The sequence below is a fragment of the Solanum stenotomum genome, chromosome 9, assembly GCF_019186545.1.
Source record: "Solanum stenotomum isolate F172 chromosome 9, ASM1918654v1, whole genome shotgun sequence".
In the NCBI taxonomy this organism is placed as follows: domain Eukaryota; kingdom Viridiplantae; phylum Streptophyta; class Magnoliopsida; order Solanales; family Solanaceae; genus Solanum; species Solanum stenotomum.
The window spans coordinates 7996776-8016474 of NC_064290.1; the positions used below are offsets into that span (position 1 = coordinate 7996776).

The 19699-nt window shown below is 34.1% G+C and overlaps 1 protein-coding gene and 1 pseudogene across 1 annotated transcript in view; one reads left to right on the forward strand and one right to left on the reverse strand.

Annotated features, from left to right (window-relative positions):
• LOC125877234 (sesquiterpene synthase 15b-like) overlaps positions 1-43 on the forward strand; it is a 1937-nt gene extending 1894 nt beyond the window's left edge. The window contains exon 4 of the mRNA XM_049558580.1: positions 38-43. Within this exon, the coding sequence (XP_049414537.1) occupies positions 38-43 (6 nt within the window). The remainder of the gene's footprint in view (positions 1-37) is intronic.
• Positions 44-63: 20 nt separating this feature from the next.
• The window catches only part of LOC125877235 (sesquiterpene synthase 15b-like), a 51743-nt pseudogene continuing 32107 nt past the window's right edge, over positions 64-19699 (reverse strand).

Sequence of the window (19699 nt, forward strand, 5' to 3'; positions counted from 1 at the left end):
CAACTCGCAATCACCTCTAAACAATCCCAAATTTTAGATATGAAATCATCTCGATGTTTTGAGTCATATTATATATAATAATACGAGTAAATAACTGTCGTAAAAATAGAGAAGATGCGAGAACTTATATACCTCATGTGTTACAATATCATTCAACAATCTTGCAATAATAGAGGAAGGGATGAGAATAGAAGGTTGTGTTATAATCCATTTGAATGTCTCTTTGGTTGCTTCATCGCCCATGCCTAGCCAAGAAGCAGCAGTAAGATTTGGGATAACGCTAGTTTCAATTCTATTCTTCATATACTCCTCCATTCTGGGGACTGTGTCCCATGATACCATTTTGCCTCTTAAAAATAAGCCCTCACCAACTTTTTCATCTGAAATTAATTTATTAATTATTCTCTCTCTTTATAAATGAATGACTCATAAAATGGGACAGAGCTTTTTTTGGTTTCCCACCCGGTGTCCGGAGCCCACATTGGAGCTCTGACTAAATCCGGATCGCGCTCTGCAGGGCCCATTCGGGGGTGGCGCTCCCAACAGGATTTTCTCCATACCCAGAACTCGAACCCGAGACCTCTGGTTAAGGGTGAAACACTCTCAACAGTGCACCACAACCCGTGTTTTGGTAAATGGGACAGAGCTGCATAAGCGGAGTCAGGATGAGGAGTTTGGGGGTTCTAAACGATTCTAAAAAAAAGGATTGGTCGTACAGTCGCTTTGTTTAACATTTCCAGAAAGACCACCTATTTATTCGTTTACCGGGTTCAGCACGAAATCATAAATAAGCTCAACCAAGGATTGCCAAGCATTTGGTTAGGACATTTTTTTTTAAAAAAAAGCATCAACTCTAACGTGAAAAACATTTTCATAACCCCTTTCTTCCCTACTAAAAACTCCTTAATTTATTTGTTGGATTATTAGGAGTAATAATTAATATCTATCACATAATTACCTCACTAATAGCAAAGTTGACTCGAAATGACTTGTTCTCCTTTGCCAACTCTTTCTCCACTTCATTGTAAAAATCTAGGAGAGCAGTGTAAAAGAGTTTCATATATGGCGCTAGCTTTTCTGCAGCGTTGATGTTCCACCTATTGTATAAATAAAAGAGATTAACTTTTATCTATCGATGATAGTAGTGAATAAGAAAATTATATTGTCGATTTATTTTTAGAAATACATATTCCTTTTAATATATCCACATATTCTATACGCATTAGGTGGAGTCATTAATAAAATTCTTACTTACACATTATTACATGGAACAAATCTTGTAAGTGCTACTCTCACAAATATTGAAAAGATATATAGTTTGATAAAAGAAGAAATATTTTTAAATTTTGTGTCTATAAATATATCATAATATATGTATGGTTATAATATTTTGAAACTTATAATTTTAAATATTTCATAATACTTGCATGGCTTTCTCATTGAGGATAAAATAAAAAGTTAAAGTAAATTCTTCAGAATTAATTAGTAGGAGTTTGATCATAGGATTTGAGACTCAAATTTGAAGATTTTAATTTATAATCTCGTATATATTTTGAATTGATGATATATTATTGTATACCATCAGTAGTTTTTTTTCTAAATAACGATAAAACTCTCTTTCCTAATAAACTAGAAAATATTTTTTATTTCGTAATATTTTTCAAATTGAAATTGAATAAGCATTTGCTAATGTATTATTTGGTTTTAAAGTTAAATTGAAAAAAACATTTGCTAAAATATCTAATTTCTAATGAATGATTTAAAGTTATGATCTAAAACATGTTCAAATGGGCTCTTAAACTATTGTCATTTGGATGGGATGACGTATTACTTACCAGATGAGACATAGTAACTTTGTTGCCTAAGTAATCGAAAGCTTAGAGCAACAACATGAAGGTCATGACTTTCACCAGATTCACCAATCCATTCTTCATAACCATTATAGATTTCACTCAATGATTCCTCAATCTCATGTTCAAAATGGTATGCCACTCCAAGCAATTGGATTGTGTTTATAAGTCCAAGTTTTTGCAAAGATTTGAAAGGAGAAATCACTAGCATTTTTCTCACTTCTTTTATATCCTTGTGTTCCTTCTCTTCTCATTCATTGTCTCCCTATACGCGTAAATAAATAACTTTGTATAGATATATATATATTTCTTTGTGCTTCAATAAGTATTTGCAAACAGAATATGGATCAAGAGTGTTCAACTGAAAACAAAAACATTCAATTTTTTATATTATCGACAGTACTGAACACATGTTAAAAAAATTAAGAATTTTAAGGCTGTAGGGGAATACATTAGGTCATATTTATTTTTATATGTTCTCGAAGATAACCTAACAAATACCATATTTTAAAAGATCTTACCTGTAAATATTTTCAAGTACCTTGAAAGTGTAAATTTTTTCTTTTTTTACTCAGCGACACATAAAATATAAAATCAAATTAAAACATGAACACACTAGGCTTTCAAATTTATCGAGAGATTAACTTAGGCAGGAAAATGGTCTCCCCAAACAGTAGGATGATGATTGTCACTCCGACGTGTAATTTCGCTCTCACCACCAAATCCATCCATTTTTTCAACTTAGTTTTTGTAGAGTTTGGAGTAGAGAAACTAAAGACATAATAATATGCTTAATTAAGATTTGATAACAGTAGTAGAAAGTAAGAGAAGTGAATTACATAAAGAAGTTTTGTTTAAGTTACTATTTCACACAGACACAAGCCTATTTATAAAGATTTAATTTAGTTAGGGTGCACATGAAATTTGACTACTCTCATCATCAAGAGCAAAAATGTTAGTGGTGACTGTGGACATTGAAATTTTGTGGGTTTACCAGATGTGTTTAATTCGAGTTGAGATTCTACACAGTGACGGAGCTAGGATTTTCAAGAAGGGAGTTTAAAAAAATTTGAAAAAATAGACACACGAATTAGCCGAAGGGGGTTCGACATCTACTATATATACCTAAAAAATTATTTTAACCATGTACAAATAATATAATTTTCTGCCAAAGGAGGTTCGGATGAACCCTTGAATGTAAGGCGGCTCCGCCACTGATTTTGTATGGTGTGTTCAATTCCAATTAGGATTTTTGGACACTATTCAACCCTAAACCCTAGTTCATGCCTATATAAAGGGTACTCAAATATTCCACAAATTCATGGAATATTCATAAAAAGATTAAATTTAAATCATCCTAGTTTGAGAAATACGCCACAAACGACCCTCGAATCAAGAGAGGAACAAAATTGAACCCGCACTATCTATCAATAAAATTATGTTTCTTCATATTTTATTTGTAATTGCAATTTATTTTCTGTCACTTTAAAATTTGTTGAAACTTGCAAGCAGTGACTATTTAGGGTGGCCATTATATTTGACCAGTCCCAACTCTTGTCTGCAAAAATGTTAGTGATGAATATTTAAGGTGGCCAAGAAATTTGAGAAGTCCCAACTCCCATCATCTACAGTAAAAATATTTGGGCCATAAAATAAGTCGTTTTTAACAAGTGGTAGGGGTGATTGCGGGGTCTATACCCATTAATGAGAAAAAAAATGCACCATCTTTTGTCTGATAATATTAAAAGGTGCAATTTTTTTTTAAAAAAGAAATCTGCTATGTTGAACATTTGCAACCCATAAATTAGATAGGATGCACATGAAATTTGACCACTATTATCATCAAGAGCAAAAATGTTAGTGGTGACGGTAGACATTGAAATTTTATGAAACTTTAAAAAATGTGTTCAATTCGAGTTATGTCTATATAAAGGGTATTATATTTCCTTAAAAGGCATCTCAAATATTTCACGAATTCATGAAAAATTCATAAAAAAGATCAAATTTTAATCATCCTAGTTTGAGAAATACGCCACAAACGATCCTCAAATCAAAGGAGGAACAAAATTGAACCCACACTATTTATCAATAAAGTTATGTTTCTTCATATTTTACTTGTGATTACAATTTATTTTCTATCACTTTAAAATTTGTTGCAAGCAATGATTATCTAGGGTGGCCATCATATTTGGTTAGACTTGTTCATTCCAGTTATGGAAGATTTGATGTTGCTTGGGATAGTTGAAGTATACTAGTGATTCATCACGCACAACTTTGTTTATGATAATTTATAGGAGAGCTACTATGAAAATTTACAGTTGTTCGATAGACTTAAGATTTATCTCATCATCGGTATCATGTTTTGGCTATGTGTGATTGAGTGTGAGGACCATTGGGTCTAGTTTTGTCATTCTTAAGGTTTGTCTATAATAGCTACTAATCTAGCATTTCGACAGTGTTGTTAGAGGTTCTGTATGCTTGGGTGCATCACTCGATGGTGGGTACTTGATCATTTCCATCTTTCGATCAGATGAGTTCGATTCTCCTTGATGATTACTTGATGTCTAAAGATCATATTTTTATAGCTTAAGCTCGAGGAAATATTATGTTGTGAGGATGTAATCTTGATAAGATCTATGATGGCTTGTGCATTATGAGTGTGTGGTGGCTGGTTCAGGTTCACTCCTGATTGTAGCCAATATTGATTAAGGATTTTATCATGGTTATGTTAGATAATATTTGTCCTGACGGTTGTGTCAAGGTCTAGTTGGAGAATCGGTCAGTTGAAGAGTCCACTTAGGAATAGTTTTGTTGTTAGTAGAGTTTACATACAATAACTTTTATCATTAGAGTATTGGGATGGTCCCATTTGAGGCATTGTATGGGAGGAGGTGTAGAGATCTCCAATTGGTTGGAATGATATTTTTTATATGAGACCTTGGGTACTAATATTTTGAAGGAATTGTTGAGACAACTATCCTTTCTTACCCTCACCTTATTTTGATCGTTCGAGGATGAACGATGGGTAAATTGGTATCTAATGTAATGACTCAATTGGTCATTTTGAGTATTAGAACTTTTATTTCATAAAAAACTCTTTCGATAGATTCTAAATGAGTATTTTGGACTATTCGTAACTATATTATTAAATTTGTAGGGTAGTTTTAATAATTAATTTAGTTGGTGATTAAAGAATTAACACTTAAACTTCTGTATATGACAATGGTGGGGATAAATTGTTGTGGGTTTGTCTGGGTAATGACAGTAACATAATTGAGGAATAATTATGGCATAGTATTGGTCAATAATTGAAAGTTAATGATTATAATATGTGGTGTAGGAAATTGTTATTTGAGAAGAATGGATACTACAGTGATTAGATAATATTGGTTGGTTGTTTTTGTTAGTGTTGATGTATTAAAAATTGTATGGAAAACGTGGTTAGTCATTCATGTGAGTTCTTGGCATTATTGTACGACTTCTTAATGACCAATTAATGATTGATAATTGAGTTAGTTATTACCATCATAGAGTAATAGATTGAAGTTGGCTACATACTCCAGTGAAGTGTAGTTCACCACTGGTTCATCACCAGTTAGCTTCCATATTTAATTAATATTATTTTATTATCATAATATAAGATAAGTTGTAATATATTGAGATAGGTAATTAAATATTAGGTATATTATATTATTCAAATATCGTTAAAGTTATGCCGATTGGAGGAATTAAGACTTATCCTTATATTAGGTTTGAACTTTAGGAAATTGATTATAGAATTAGGTGAGTTTTTGGGTCTAGGCTTAGACATAGAATAATATAAGTATTTATAGACTCATTAACTTACAAATTATGCATATATACTTGATAGATTGGAAAGGTTCGGAGGCATTGAGGAAAGGAAAAGTATTGGAGAAGTAGCTTGCTTGACTTCGGTTCTTCGGTGGAGGTAGGTTATGGTTTATTCTATTTGATAGATAGACTCTTAATAGTGATTGATATGCGTTGAATGATATTGTGAAGTTCTCTATGTACTTGATTGTGTGATTGTGTAGCTTGGTTGTGTGGTTTGTGATTGGTCTGAAATCCTGAGACCGTGGAATTAATTAATCTTGAACCCTCTCTATCGAAGTGATGCCTTGAATAAAGAAGGCTTGATGAAATATTTTTAATGAATTGAAAAGTGGTGATAATAAATGATAAATTAATGATATTATTGGATCGCAATGTCACGTTCCGACACGGTATAATTGGATCGGAGTGTTACGTTTCGACACGGTATTATTGGATTGGAGTGTCACATTCCGACACGGTATTACTAGATTGGAGTGTCACATTCTGACACGATATAATTAGATCAGAGTGTCACGTTCCGACACGGTAATATTAAAGGAAAAAGATATTGAATTAACTTATTGTACTCAATCTCAAAGAACTCAATTCCCAAATTAGTTTGGTTTGGAGGCATGAGTCCTCATGTGTGATCTTGATATTGTTGATTGATTACGTACTTACTTTAGTGTTGTTGACACTGGTTCATGTGTTTGTTGCTTGCCACCTGCTAAGTGTCATAGTTGATTTTATACTATTATTCATTACATATTAGTTTCTATTTTGGGTTGGCCGATGATATCTACTTAGTACATGTTGCACTATACTGAGCCCTACTTGTGTTTTTCTTTGTTTTCTTTTTGTGGAGTGCATCGAGTGTATCAGTGACTTCGACTCGGCCTCATCTCTAGCCAGTCTCTAGCACATCAAGTTCCAGGGTGAGCTATTCATTCCAGCTCGTGTTGGATTCTCTTGGTCATGACATGATGTCCTTATTTTTCGACATAAACTATTTTATTCATTTATTTTGGTGTCTTTAATATTCCGACTTAGTATTTGAAGACTAGATGTCCTTGATGTGATGACTTTCAGATTTTGGGGATAATAAGTGTTAGACTTTAGAGGTTTATTTGATTTGTTACTTTAATAAGTTTTGATCTTCCGCATTATTGTTGTTGTTATTCGTAGTTGAATTATTGATACATGTTGGGGTTTGGATTCCTTGGTTCGCCCACTTAGGAGGTTAAATGTGGGTGCCATTCACGACTCATTATGGGTCGTGACAAGAAGTTTTTGTTTTTACAAAGATTTGAATTGGTGGTGTCGTGGTGGTAATTAGTTAGGGTGCAGAAATTTGACCACTATCATCATCATGACCGTAGATATTGAAATTTTGTGGGACTTTACAAGAAATTTCGTGGAACTCTATGTTGAAAATTGGCAACCAGCTATTTAATACAAGATTTTTTTTGACATTTTTCATTCCTATAAATTGAGAGCTTCTGTTCATTTAAAAAAAAAACACACCAAAAATTAGAGAGAGCAATAGAGAGTTATCTACAAACTGTTTTTTGTAGAGATGTCAATATGGGCTAGCCCATATCATTCGGGTCAATCCATACAGGCTTTAAAATTTGATAGATTACGCCGAGCTGACCCATTTTTTTTGTGGGCCAAAAAATAGTCGGCCCAACTCACAAGTAAATGGGTTGCGGGCTGTGTGGTAGATCTTCTCCTTTGCTCTTTTTATTCTAAATTTGATAGTATGATGTATGCTATTGAGGAGTCTAAGAATTTAGACTTTACAATGATAGAACAATTGGAAGGTTCTTTATAATTCCACAAATAAAATATGAAAAGGATAAGAAGAGCTACTGAAGCAACTTTTTAAAACTCTAGCATCCATCAAAGATTGAAGGTGAAAAACGTTATGGAGAAAATCGACTAGGCGGGGCTGTGCGGTTCATACCTATTAATGAGGAAGAAAATGCACCATCTTTTGACGAAAGCAAATCTACTATGTTGAAAATTAGCGACCAACTAATTATTATTACAGAGAAAAATTGACATTTTAATTTTCATTTCTATAAATTGAGAGCTTCTATTCATTTATAAAAAATATTTCCACCAAAAATCAAAGAGAGTAATCTATTGATTATTTTTTATAGTCTATAAGAAAATAGTGCGAGAATAATATTATGATGAGTTGTGTGACATAAAAGAATGTTGTTTAGTTAGAAAGTATGTTAGTCTCTTAACACCATCAAGCTGTAAGCAGTGGTATTAATTACTTTGTTTGGATATTATATTTTTATTTGATTAGAGTATTTGATGTTGTTGTTATTCTCTTATTATTGCTATTTAACATGAATTTTATTTTTGGGTGAAATTTTTATTTTTCCAACCGTGATTATTTAGGGTGACATGAAATTTGGTCACTCCCATTATCAAGAGCAAAAATGTTAGTTGTGAATATTTAGGGGCGTTATGACTTGAAAAATTATTGTATTTGGTTCCATTTGTTAATTGAACCTTCTTACTTATTATTTTGTCAAATAAATACTTAAACTCGATAAAGAACAATATTTTAAACTCCTTTCTCACTTGATCATTGGGTATATAATACAACCAACTACACATGGTATTCCAACGTTATTTTTTATATATCATATATTTTTTTATGACACATCAGAAATTACATATTAAAAAGATAAATAATATACAAAGAAAAAAAGTATGATTTTTCTCTCTCATTGTCCGCTCTTTTCAGTTTTCACCATTTCCCACTTCATTCCTACTCACACCCTTTTCAATTTCTTCACACCCAAAAACTTCCTCAAACACAAAATTCACTAACCACTATATTTTTGTGAGGATATGTCAGTAGGCAAAATTATTCATTTAAGTATTGTAATATGATTTCTATTAATTTTGAATCGATAAAATCAAATATCAAGGAAATTCCAATAAACTCCTAATAAAATATATTTGTATTATATATCAAAATAAATAGTCTAATTTATTTTTGGAATAATTTTTTTAATAGAGTAAAATATAATTTAATATACGAAAAAGATATAATGAATAACTTAGTCCAATAGCTCTAGTAATTATTTTTATAGTAATAGTTACCAAATTTAAATTAAAAATATAATTAATAAAATTTATTTAATAAAATAAATTCCTATTAAAATTGATTTTCCTTATCAAAATAAATAGTATAATCTTTTTTTAATAAATAGGTTTTTATAGAGTAAAATAAAATTTAATTGATGAAAAAAGATGTAACGAATAACTAAGTCAAACAACTTTAGTAATTACATTTTAAAACAATAATTTTGTTAGTGATGTGACATTACACGAGACACTATAAAGGATTTAGATTGTTAATCTATATAAATTTGAAAGAATTTTTCTAACTCATTAATAAGCATGACTTGAAAAAAAGATAAACCTTCTTTTGATCTTTGACTTTTATATAATAGTTTTGACCAACAAAATTAAGAATTTTTTTTTTTAAATTTTTTTTCTAAATTTTAAATAGGGCTAGTTTTAAAAATAATATAATAATAATAATAATAATAATAATAATAATAATAATAATAATAATAATAAAGTAATTAACTTACCATATATAGACATATTTTTTATATAGATTCTTACAAAAAAGGGTGGTGTTGGCGTCAGCGTGACGTCAACAAATGAATAAAAATAGATATATATCATTTTAAAATAAAAAAGGGGTATGAAAGTAATGAGGCATTAAAGGGTAATTATTTTAAGGGAGGTTTCACAGACCGTTTAAGTCTCTATGGTCCGTGAAACACTTTACCGGCCGCATAGCCGGCTGTGAAGTTTTAGTGACTTCGACTCGCCCTCATCTCTAGCCAGTCTCCAGCACATCAGGTTCCAGGGTGAGCTATTCAATCCAGCTCGTGTTGGATTCTCTTGGTCATGGCATGATGTCCTTAGTTTTTGGACATAAACTATTTTATTCATTTGTTTTGGTGTCTTTAATATTCTTAGTATTTGAAGACTAGATGTCCTTGATGTGATGACTTTCAGATTTTGGGGATAATAAGTGTTAGACTTTAGAGGTTTATTTGATTGGTTACTTTAATAAGTTTTGATTTTCTGCATTATTGTTGTTGTTATTCGTAGTTGAATTATTGATATATGTGGGTGCCATTCACGACTCATTTTGGATTGTGACAAACTTGGTATCAGAGCTTTAGGTTCGGTGATCTCATCACACAAGGACAAGTCTAGTAAAGTCTTGCAGAACGGTATGTGAGCGCCTTTACTTTTCTTCGAGAGACTATAGGACTTTAGGAAAACTTCATTCCTTCTTTCTTTCGTGCAACTACTTGAATCCAATTGGTATCTAGGTGATACAAATTGGTATATGAACTTCTTCACTCTATTTCACATATGGTTAGTACTAGAGTATTGGAATTTGAAACAACACCAGGAAGAAAAAAAAAGTGTCCTTGGAATTTTCTTGATTGACTACAGGGCCTGTAATGACTAGTGATCAACATGATATTTTTATAAAGTTCATAAAGTTGAAACCCTCATTCTTCATGAGTATTGATTATGAAGATGCTTATGCTTTCATTGTTGATTGTTTTGAGCTGCTTCGTAAAACAAATATAGTGGAGAGGCTTAATGTTGAGTTTGTGACATACTAGTTTTGGGGAGACGCAAAATGTGGTGATAGTCTCATGTTGAGTGCCGATTAGTAAAGGCATTACCTATGACTTAAGGCATCACTTTCTACCTTCTTCATCCAATTATATACCCCAAACTTTGAGCGATATGAGGAGATATGGTTTCTAAATATAGAGAGACGGAAGATATGTGTTGTAGCCTATGAGGTCAAATTTTGTACTTTATCTAGATATGTGACAACATGCAAGAAGTTTCGTAAGGGACAACAAGAAAATGAACATCATTACTTGGGAAATACAGTTAGTAAAGTTGTCATAACATGTATGGGTTGTTTAGCGAATGATGATATTAGGTTGCGCCAATTGAGATTAGAATCTTAACTAAAATTCCATAGATTGATTGTATATTAAAGAGAGTCATGATACGACTACTATAATAGTACCAATGCTTACTTCGTTAGATTTATGAAGTGTGTTACTTTTGTTATCGACCCGATCTAAGAAAGAATGCAAATTGCTTGGGCTAAAGATATAACAAATTTGGTAATGTTTTACAACTATTCAAGGGGTAGAAATGTGTGGCTATTTGGGTACGATCTTATCGATATGTATGATGTATTCATGTGAGGTATCTAATGGACTTTCATAGTGTGGTAGTACTAGGGTTATGTGGAAACGAATACGTCGATTGTCAAATGAGAATCTCACTACTTAAGGAGTGGATTGATACAGGAATGTCAAACGTATGGATAAAGAAAGTCAGTGAGTGTAGCGACCGTTTCAAAAGGATACTACCACTTAAACAAGAATATATATATATAGTTAATGATGTGCATCTTTCCCATTTAAACATTTATGTGATGTCAAAAATAATTTAAGCAAATAACTAACGAGTTTTTCATGCATATATTATCCTCACTCTTAAGGATGAAGTAACAAGAATATTACCCACTTTCGAGTACCCAAAATCAGTCGGTTCATGCTTCACACAAATATTCTAAACAAATAGTAAATTTAGTATATCACAAGACTTGGGCTTACACACCCCAGAAGAACAAAACATAGGGCCATACTTATATTACAATCCATGGTGACATGATCAAATTAGTCTTCAAAATTTCATGTAAATATACAACACATAGATCATGTACAAGTCCCAAGGTTTATACAAAATATAGATGCCTATATGCAAATGTGATCTTCCTTAAAGCTCTCAAAATCTCCATCTCCAATGGCCCACTTCACGCCTCCTCTCGATCAATCCCTACGATAGAAACAACTATCGCTAAGGATATAGCTTAGTGGAGCAAAAACTATAGGTTCGGAGCCCTCAGATTCACCAAGCTACCTTTCTTAAGTCATGGGCATCATATATAATCAAACATAATAAATAAATCAAGTAAACAATATATCAAGAGTATCAAATTCGATATTTAAAGATCCAAATGTCAAGAACGCTCATAGCAGCATTCTCCAAGAGATTCAATAACAAGGCTCGCCCAATATGTACATCATGTTTTCAAACCAAGCACAAGCAAGTATCAAGAAGGGCCGACGCCTTGTATCAAGAAGGGTCAAAGCCCAATAATCAAGAGAACCAAGAGCCATTTTAAAAATGACTTTCTAGTTCGTACTTAAAATGGACAACTTCCATTCTTAAGACGAACTGAAACTCCAGAGTCAAGATGGCAAATAATCCGAATAAAGAGGCATGCCAATAGTGACAAAGTCACAGCCACAAGAAGGACAAGGTCCCAACAAGAGTGCCAGGTGATCAAAAAGTCCGTACAAGTGGGCGACTTACACGAGTGTCTTTAACGTCTTAAAGGATACCAACACGACAATGCAAAGTGACAAGAGGTAATCAAGGTACCAAGATAACTTTCAGATATACCAGCAGGTAAACAGAGTACAAGTACAAGTTTATACACAAACCTCAGTGCTTTAGGAAAGAAACAGTTCAACACAACTTCACGACTTCAGACCGTAGACCAACCAACGTTACAAGGTCCTCAACTTGTTCACGAATATATACAACCTTAAAAATACAATTAAATAGCTTCTTTAATTCCCAGCAGCTCAATAATGTTGAAGTAAAACAAGATTATCATCACAAGTAAGCTTAGCCTGTACAAATACGACTATGCTCCCAAAATAGTGATTCTGGCCAGTCAAGTACCTCATGTCGCAACTTAGATTTGAAAATGAAAACTGCAAAACTAGACTTTATAACCTTCATGAAAGATGTATCTACATATCTTAAGGTTGCAAAAAAACAAGAACCACCGCAAAATATATTTTGTACAACAAGATATATTCAAAACACTAACAGGGGTTCATACAGGATTTGAAATTCCAAAATCTGGACAGAACTTGTCCTATGTTGCGTCCCATATTTCGAATTCATAACAGCTAAATTAGAGTTTTACATAAACATAAGAGTTGTAGGTATACGAATTAGCTTTCCAAATCATATTTATTCACTGTAAACTAAGTTCTAGAGACAGATATATGCATAAAATACCAAAAACACTACCCAGCTCAAAAACAGATTTCGTCACTTACCAAAAGAAGTGTGTGTCTTCGAATTCCAGCCAAAAGGGCCAAGTTTTTCTCTTGTGATTTTGAAGAACAATCTGTTTAGCTAAGGTTCTAATGTTCTTAGACTTGAGGAAAACAAATTTAATTAAAGGAGGTGTGAAAATATATAGTTACAAAAGTGATACTTATCACATTTACAGATGTCACCAAAAGGGGCTGCCCAAACAGAAAGTTGGCTGCCCAAAAAGCATCCATATATACCTATATGTATATCTCTCACCTCCCTTTAAAGTTATACATAATTATAAGGGAAAAGGGTCAAAAATGCCCTTAAACTATGTGAAAGGAACAAAAATGCCCTCCGTTTATAGTTTGGCTCAAAAATGCCCTTAGCGTTAATACTTTGGTTCAAAAATGCCCTTAAACTATATGAAAGGAACAAAAATGCCATCCGTTTGAAGTTTGGTCCAAAAATGCCCTTACCGTTAATATTTTGGTCCAAAATTGCCCTTATTGTTATTTAATGGGTAAAAAATGCTCATTTTTCAAATAAATATTTTTTTTAACACATTCTTTTCTAATAATGNTTTGAAGAACAATCTGTTTAGCTAAGGTTCTAATGTTCTTAGACTTGAGGAAAACGAATTTAATTAAAGGAGGTGTGAAAATATATAGTTACAAAAGTGATACTTATCACATTTACAGATGTCACCAAAAGGGGCTGCCCAAACAAAACGTTGGCTGCCCAAAAAGCATCCATATATACCTATATGTATATCCCTCACCTCCCTTTAAATTTATACATAATTATAATTAGAATATTACGAAAACACTCCAATACAATACCTTAAATTACTATCACAACTTATGTTAAGCAAGTAAGCAATTCTCACAACATTTCAAGTTTCCAAAATGAAAGTAAAACATATTGTAATAATTAAACAATGGTAAATCAACATGTGACTCTTGATTAATATTTAGGGATGTTACAACTCTCTCTCCCTTAAATAAATTTCATCTCAAAATTACCTAACACTAGTCCCGGAACAAGTGTGGATACTACGTCCTCATGTCTTCTTCTCTTTCCCAGGTATCTTCTTTTCCAAAATGGTTCCTCAAATTACCTTTACTAAGGGGATTCTCTTGTTTCTAAGTTGCTTTACTTCTCTAGCTTCAATTCGGATAAGTTCTCCATTATACGTCAAGTCAGGATTAACTTCAATAGATTCAACTGGAAGAACATGTGATGGATCAGAACGATATTTTCTGAGCATAGAAACATGAAAGACATTGTGGATCTTCTCCAACTCCGGTGGCAAAGCTAATTTATATGCAATGGTCCAACCCTTTGAAGTATCTCATAAAGTAAAATAAATCGAGGACTAAGTTTTCCTTTTTGGCCAAATCTTATAATCTTTTTCCATGGAGACACCTTTAAAAATACTTTTTCTCCCACTTGATATTCAATGTCACGCCTTTTAAGATCAGCGTACGCCTTTTGTCGATACGAAGAAATCTTTAGACGATCCTTGATAATTTTTACCTTATCCTCTGTTTGTTGCACAATTTCAGGACCAACAAGCTTTCTTTCACCAACTTCGCTCCAACAAAGAGGGGTCCAGCATTTCCTTCCGTATAGGGCTTCATAGGGAGGCATTCCAATACTTGATTGGCAGCTATTATTATAAGCAAATTCTATCAACGCCAAGTGTTTGTCCCGACCCTCAAACTTCTTAATACAAGCTCGAAGCATATCCTCCAAAATTTGTATCATTCTTTCCGACTGGCCGTCTGTTTGAAGATGGAACGAAGTGCTAAATTTCAACTTAGTACCTAAAGCTTCCTGCAAGCTACCCTAAAATCTGGATGTAAACCTTGGGTCTCGGTAAGATACAATAGACATAGGGATCCGATGTAGTCTTACAATCTCATTAATGTACAATTCGGCTAAATGCTCAAGTGACTAATCCATCCTGATTGCTAAGAAGTGAGCACTCTTGGTTAGCCTGTCCACAATTACCCATATTGCATCATGATCTCTTTGGGTGTGAGGAAATCCAAAAAAAAAAGTCCATAGTTATTCTCTCACATTTCCATTCCCGCATCGACAAGGGTTGTAGTAAACCAACTAGGACTTGATGTTCTGCCTTTACTTGTTGACAAACTAAACATTTGGAAAAGAACTCCGCAATGTCTCTCTTTATACCATTCCACCAATAATGTTCTTTGATGGTCTAGTACATCTTTGTACCTCCAGGATGCATTGCATATGGTGAAGTATGTGCTTCATTCAATAATTTTCTCCCCAAGTTGTCATCATTAGGGATGCATAACCTGTTCTGATAAAATAAGACACCATCCTCTGTTAATGTAAAATCAAGCGTTTCCCCATTTTGAACTTCTTTAGTCAATTTTACAACTGTCTCATCTATCTTTTGTGCTTCTTACACCTGTTCAAATAATATTGGCTTTACTTGCAAATTAGCAATAACTGAACCATTTGAATCAAGTGTGAAACAAACATTCATCGTTCTTAACTCAAGGAGCAAGGGTAAATGACGCAAAGAAATACTTGCAAAGGATTTTCGACTTAAGGCATCTGCAACCACATTGGCTTTATCATCTTAGGCATATATATGCCTAAGTTGTCAATATTGCCCATGAATCTATTAGATTGAAGAATGATCTCTAGTCATTAGCTTAATTTTTTGTGTAACTTGTGATAATTGTGCACTCACACACATGATTAGATGTTTCAGGAACCATCGATGAAATTGGAGTTGGAGCAACGAAAGAAGTAGAAAAAATGAGCAAGAAAATGACCAAGGCAAAAATCAGCAGTGCTAGGCGAGCTGAGAGGCGCACCGTGCCAGAGGATGCCGGACTGGGGCATGTTTGGGGTGCGATGTTAGGATCGACGCCTCACCCTGATGCCGACTTTTCCAAGTTTTAAACATTAAATAGGATTCCTAATTTGAGTAGGATTTGTTCGCAACTTTTCCTACTATTATAAATAGATCCTTAGGGCTCCATAATAGGGGTGGACGTTTTGATTTAGTATGCAAGAGCAAGAATTCAAGTTGTAATAGGTTTTCATCCTTTAACTCTTCTATTTTCCAGAAATTGCATGAACTATTGTATTTTCTTGTTTTCTAATAGCATGAGTGGCTAAAAGCCCTAGTTCTGGGGCTGTAGCTACGAATTAATTATTGATTATTTGAGGTTGTTGAGTCAATTTTTGGTTGTCAATACAAGTTACTTCTATATTCTTGTTTTAGTATTTTATGCTTGCACACCATAAGATAAATCTATTGTCTAATCTTAAAATCGGGAGAGGAGAGATTAGATAGACCAGAGAATATAAAGAGCTCGGTCTCCCATTAAATTGAGGTGATTAGTGTTCAGTTATGACGCCCAGACGAACACCTTGCTTGGTTACGAAATAAGATTAAATATAAATTCTCGCTAGTTAGTTTATTTATCCCCGCTCAACGATGCAGTTAGATAGCTAGCTGGGGTAGGCGACGAGAGGCGTATAACCAGATCATATCATCAACCCTATAAACCAGTAAATTGACAACTGAAGTTAATTCTAAGCCAATAATGTGATACATGATATTCATTATATGCTGCAGCCCTGGAATTTCTTTTAACTTGCTTGAATCATCATATTAAAGTCGTTCACAATTAGTTACTTTCATTTATTGCATAATTAGTAGTAGTTAACAATCAATCATCAACTCTTGAAAATGTTACTTTTACTTTTATTTGTAGAATTAAGTGTTAAATATAAAGTGATCATAAGTCTCGTGGGAACGATAACTCGTTTCTTAAAGAATCTATATTACTTGCACGACCGCGTACTATTGCGTGTATATTATGGAGCAATAAGTTTTTGGCGCCGCTGTCGCGGACTTAGAAATTGATCTATATTCAATATTTTTAAGTCTACAATTAAATTATTTAGATATTAATTACTTGATCTTAGCTTGTTTATTACTAGCACTTGATTTTCAGATCTGGCTCGGAAATGAGAACTTGTTGACCCTTACAATGAACCCGAGAGAGTATTATGCCAGCGCAGGAAAATGGCAAATCAAGGACGACATGGAGAATTGGGGATAGGTCTTCTAGAAAACATTGATGATGATAATCAAAACAACTTGAATAACCCGAAAAATATGAATAACCAATGGAACCCGAATAACTAAGGAAATTCGATTAACCAAGGGGTTCCACCTATTATACCTGGAAGGCCTGTACGTGATATGATAGTCCCACTCACAGCGAATTTACCATCTAGTATTAGAAAACCTCCACCGAGGGGTAGATTTGAGCTAAAGCAGAGCATGGTACAAATCCTTCATTCTAATGGGCAATTCACTGGTCTTCCCCATGAGGATCCTCAAATCCATCTTAGGAACTTCATAAATATTACAGATACATACATCCCAATTGGAGTCTCATCAGACTATGTGAGACTAACATTGTTCCCATACTCATTGTTAGGAGCCGCAAGGCGTTGGTTAGACTCTGAACCTCCAAACTCCATCACTACTTGGGATTTTTTAGCAAAGAAGCTTTTGAGTCGATTCTTCCCATCCAAGAAAACCGCCAAGTTGAGGGGTGAGATAATAAACTTTGGTCAACAGCAAGGGGAATAATGTACCAAGCATGGGCACGTTTAAAATGAATGTTGAATGGTTGCCCACACCACATGCAAACTAATGAGGTACTTGCTCTCACTTTCTTTGAGGGTTTAAATTATAATGCTCGTGCTCTTCTTAATAGCTCAGTAGGTGGACAAGCCCTATCCATAACAAGTGAAGAGTTCTTCGACTTACTTGATAAACTTTCTGAATGCAAGCAAGGGTATGATGGGGAAATGTCTAGAACCACAACCCAAAAAGCTGCAGGGATCTTGGATGTAGACCAAGCTACTGCCTTAAATGCCAAGTTAAATGCAATGCAACACAATATAACCTTACATTTTAAACAATTAGCTCTAAATCAGGCACCAGTAAATGTTGTACAACATGCAGCCAATTGGTGTGAGTTATGTGGTAGTGGAACTCATGAAACTGAGCAATGTGAGGCAAACCCGGATTCCATGAATTATGTGGGTATTGCGCAAAGGGGTGGAGGTCAACAAAATTATGGCAATAGTTACAACTCTAGTTGGAAGAATCATCCTAATTTCTCATGGGGTGGGAACCAAAACCAAAATTAGGTGCAATGGGTTAACCAATATCGTGCTCAAGGGGTTGGGCAACAATACCAAAATCCTAACCAAGGCATAATTCCTAGTGCACCAAAATGGGGGATGACCAATGAATAGCTACTCCAAAAGCTCCTGACTAAAATAGGGACCAAATTAAATGCTAGAGTAAATAAGCAGGACGAGAACATTAGAAACATCCAGATGTCCCAAATGAGTTTAGAGAAACAAGTTGCGCAAGTGGCTAATTCTTTGAACTTACGTCCCCAAGGTGGGCTGCCTGATGATACTGAGCGCAACCCTAAACAATTGCATGAGAGGAACTAGCTCCAAAGAAGAGAGACACTGAGGTAAGTAACAAAGAAAAGAAGATGGAAAAGGTAGTAACAAGCTCCAATGTTAAGGTACTCGTTCCTTAAAAGAAATTACCACCTCCATTTCCACAAAGGCTAAAAAAGCAGAATGAAGACGAATGCTTCAGTAAGTTTCTCTCTCTCCTTAAACAAGTTCACATTAATCTACCTTTGGTTGACATTTTGCAGGGTATCCCGAAGTATGCTAAATACGTGAAGGACATTGTGGCTAGCAAGAAGAGGCTAACGAAATATGAAATTATAGCACTTACTAAGGAGTGCAGCTCAAGGATCCAAAACAGACTGCCTAAAAATTTAAAAGATCCGGGTAGTTTTACTGTGCAAATTACAATTGAGAAAAATGTTCATACTCGGGGGTTGTGCGATATGAGGGCAAGTATAAATTTGATGCCCTTATCTTTGTATCAAAAGCTTGGGTTGGGTTGTCCAAAACGAACCACTATTATTCTCTAACTTGCGGTTAGATCTATTGCTAGGCTAGAATGGGTGGTAGAAGATATGTTAGTGCAAGTAGGTTTATTGATTTTTCTGGTAGATTTTGTGGTCGTAGACTTTGAACGCGATTATGAAGTTCCATTCATTCTGAGATGAATTTTTTTGTCCACGGGTAGGGCATTAATTGATGTAGCAGCTGGTCAACTAACTATGATGGCACATGATAAGGTTGAGGTATTTGATGTTTACCGCGCTTTAAAATTGACTTCCATTTATGAAGAGTTGCCTGCTATTATTGTGGTTTATCGCATAGTAGAATCACAAGTAGTTGTGGCCAAAGATCCTTTAGAAAGAGTGTTAGTGGGTCATGAGATAGAGGGAGACACTGAAGCTCAAGATATTGAATCATGCTTAAATCTAGCACTAGTAGACACTCGTAGGACGCAAGTGGAGTCACTAGATCGCGAGTTGGGGTACCCCACCAAAGCCATCAATAGAAGAAGCCCCTAAGTTGGAACTAAAAACTGTACCTGATCACCTAAGGTATGCTTATTTGGGTACTAATGAAACTTTGTTTGTTATACTTTCTGTAGAATTATCTGATTTACAAGTTAATGCGGCATTGAGGATCTTAAAGCGGAGGGGGAAAGCAATTGGATGGAAGATGGTTGATATTCATGGGATTAGTCCGGCGTTATGCATGCACAAATTTACATGGAGGAGGATCACAAACCCAAAGCACAACATCAACGTCGACTGAATCCTGTGATGAAATAAATG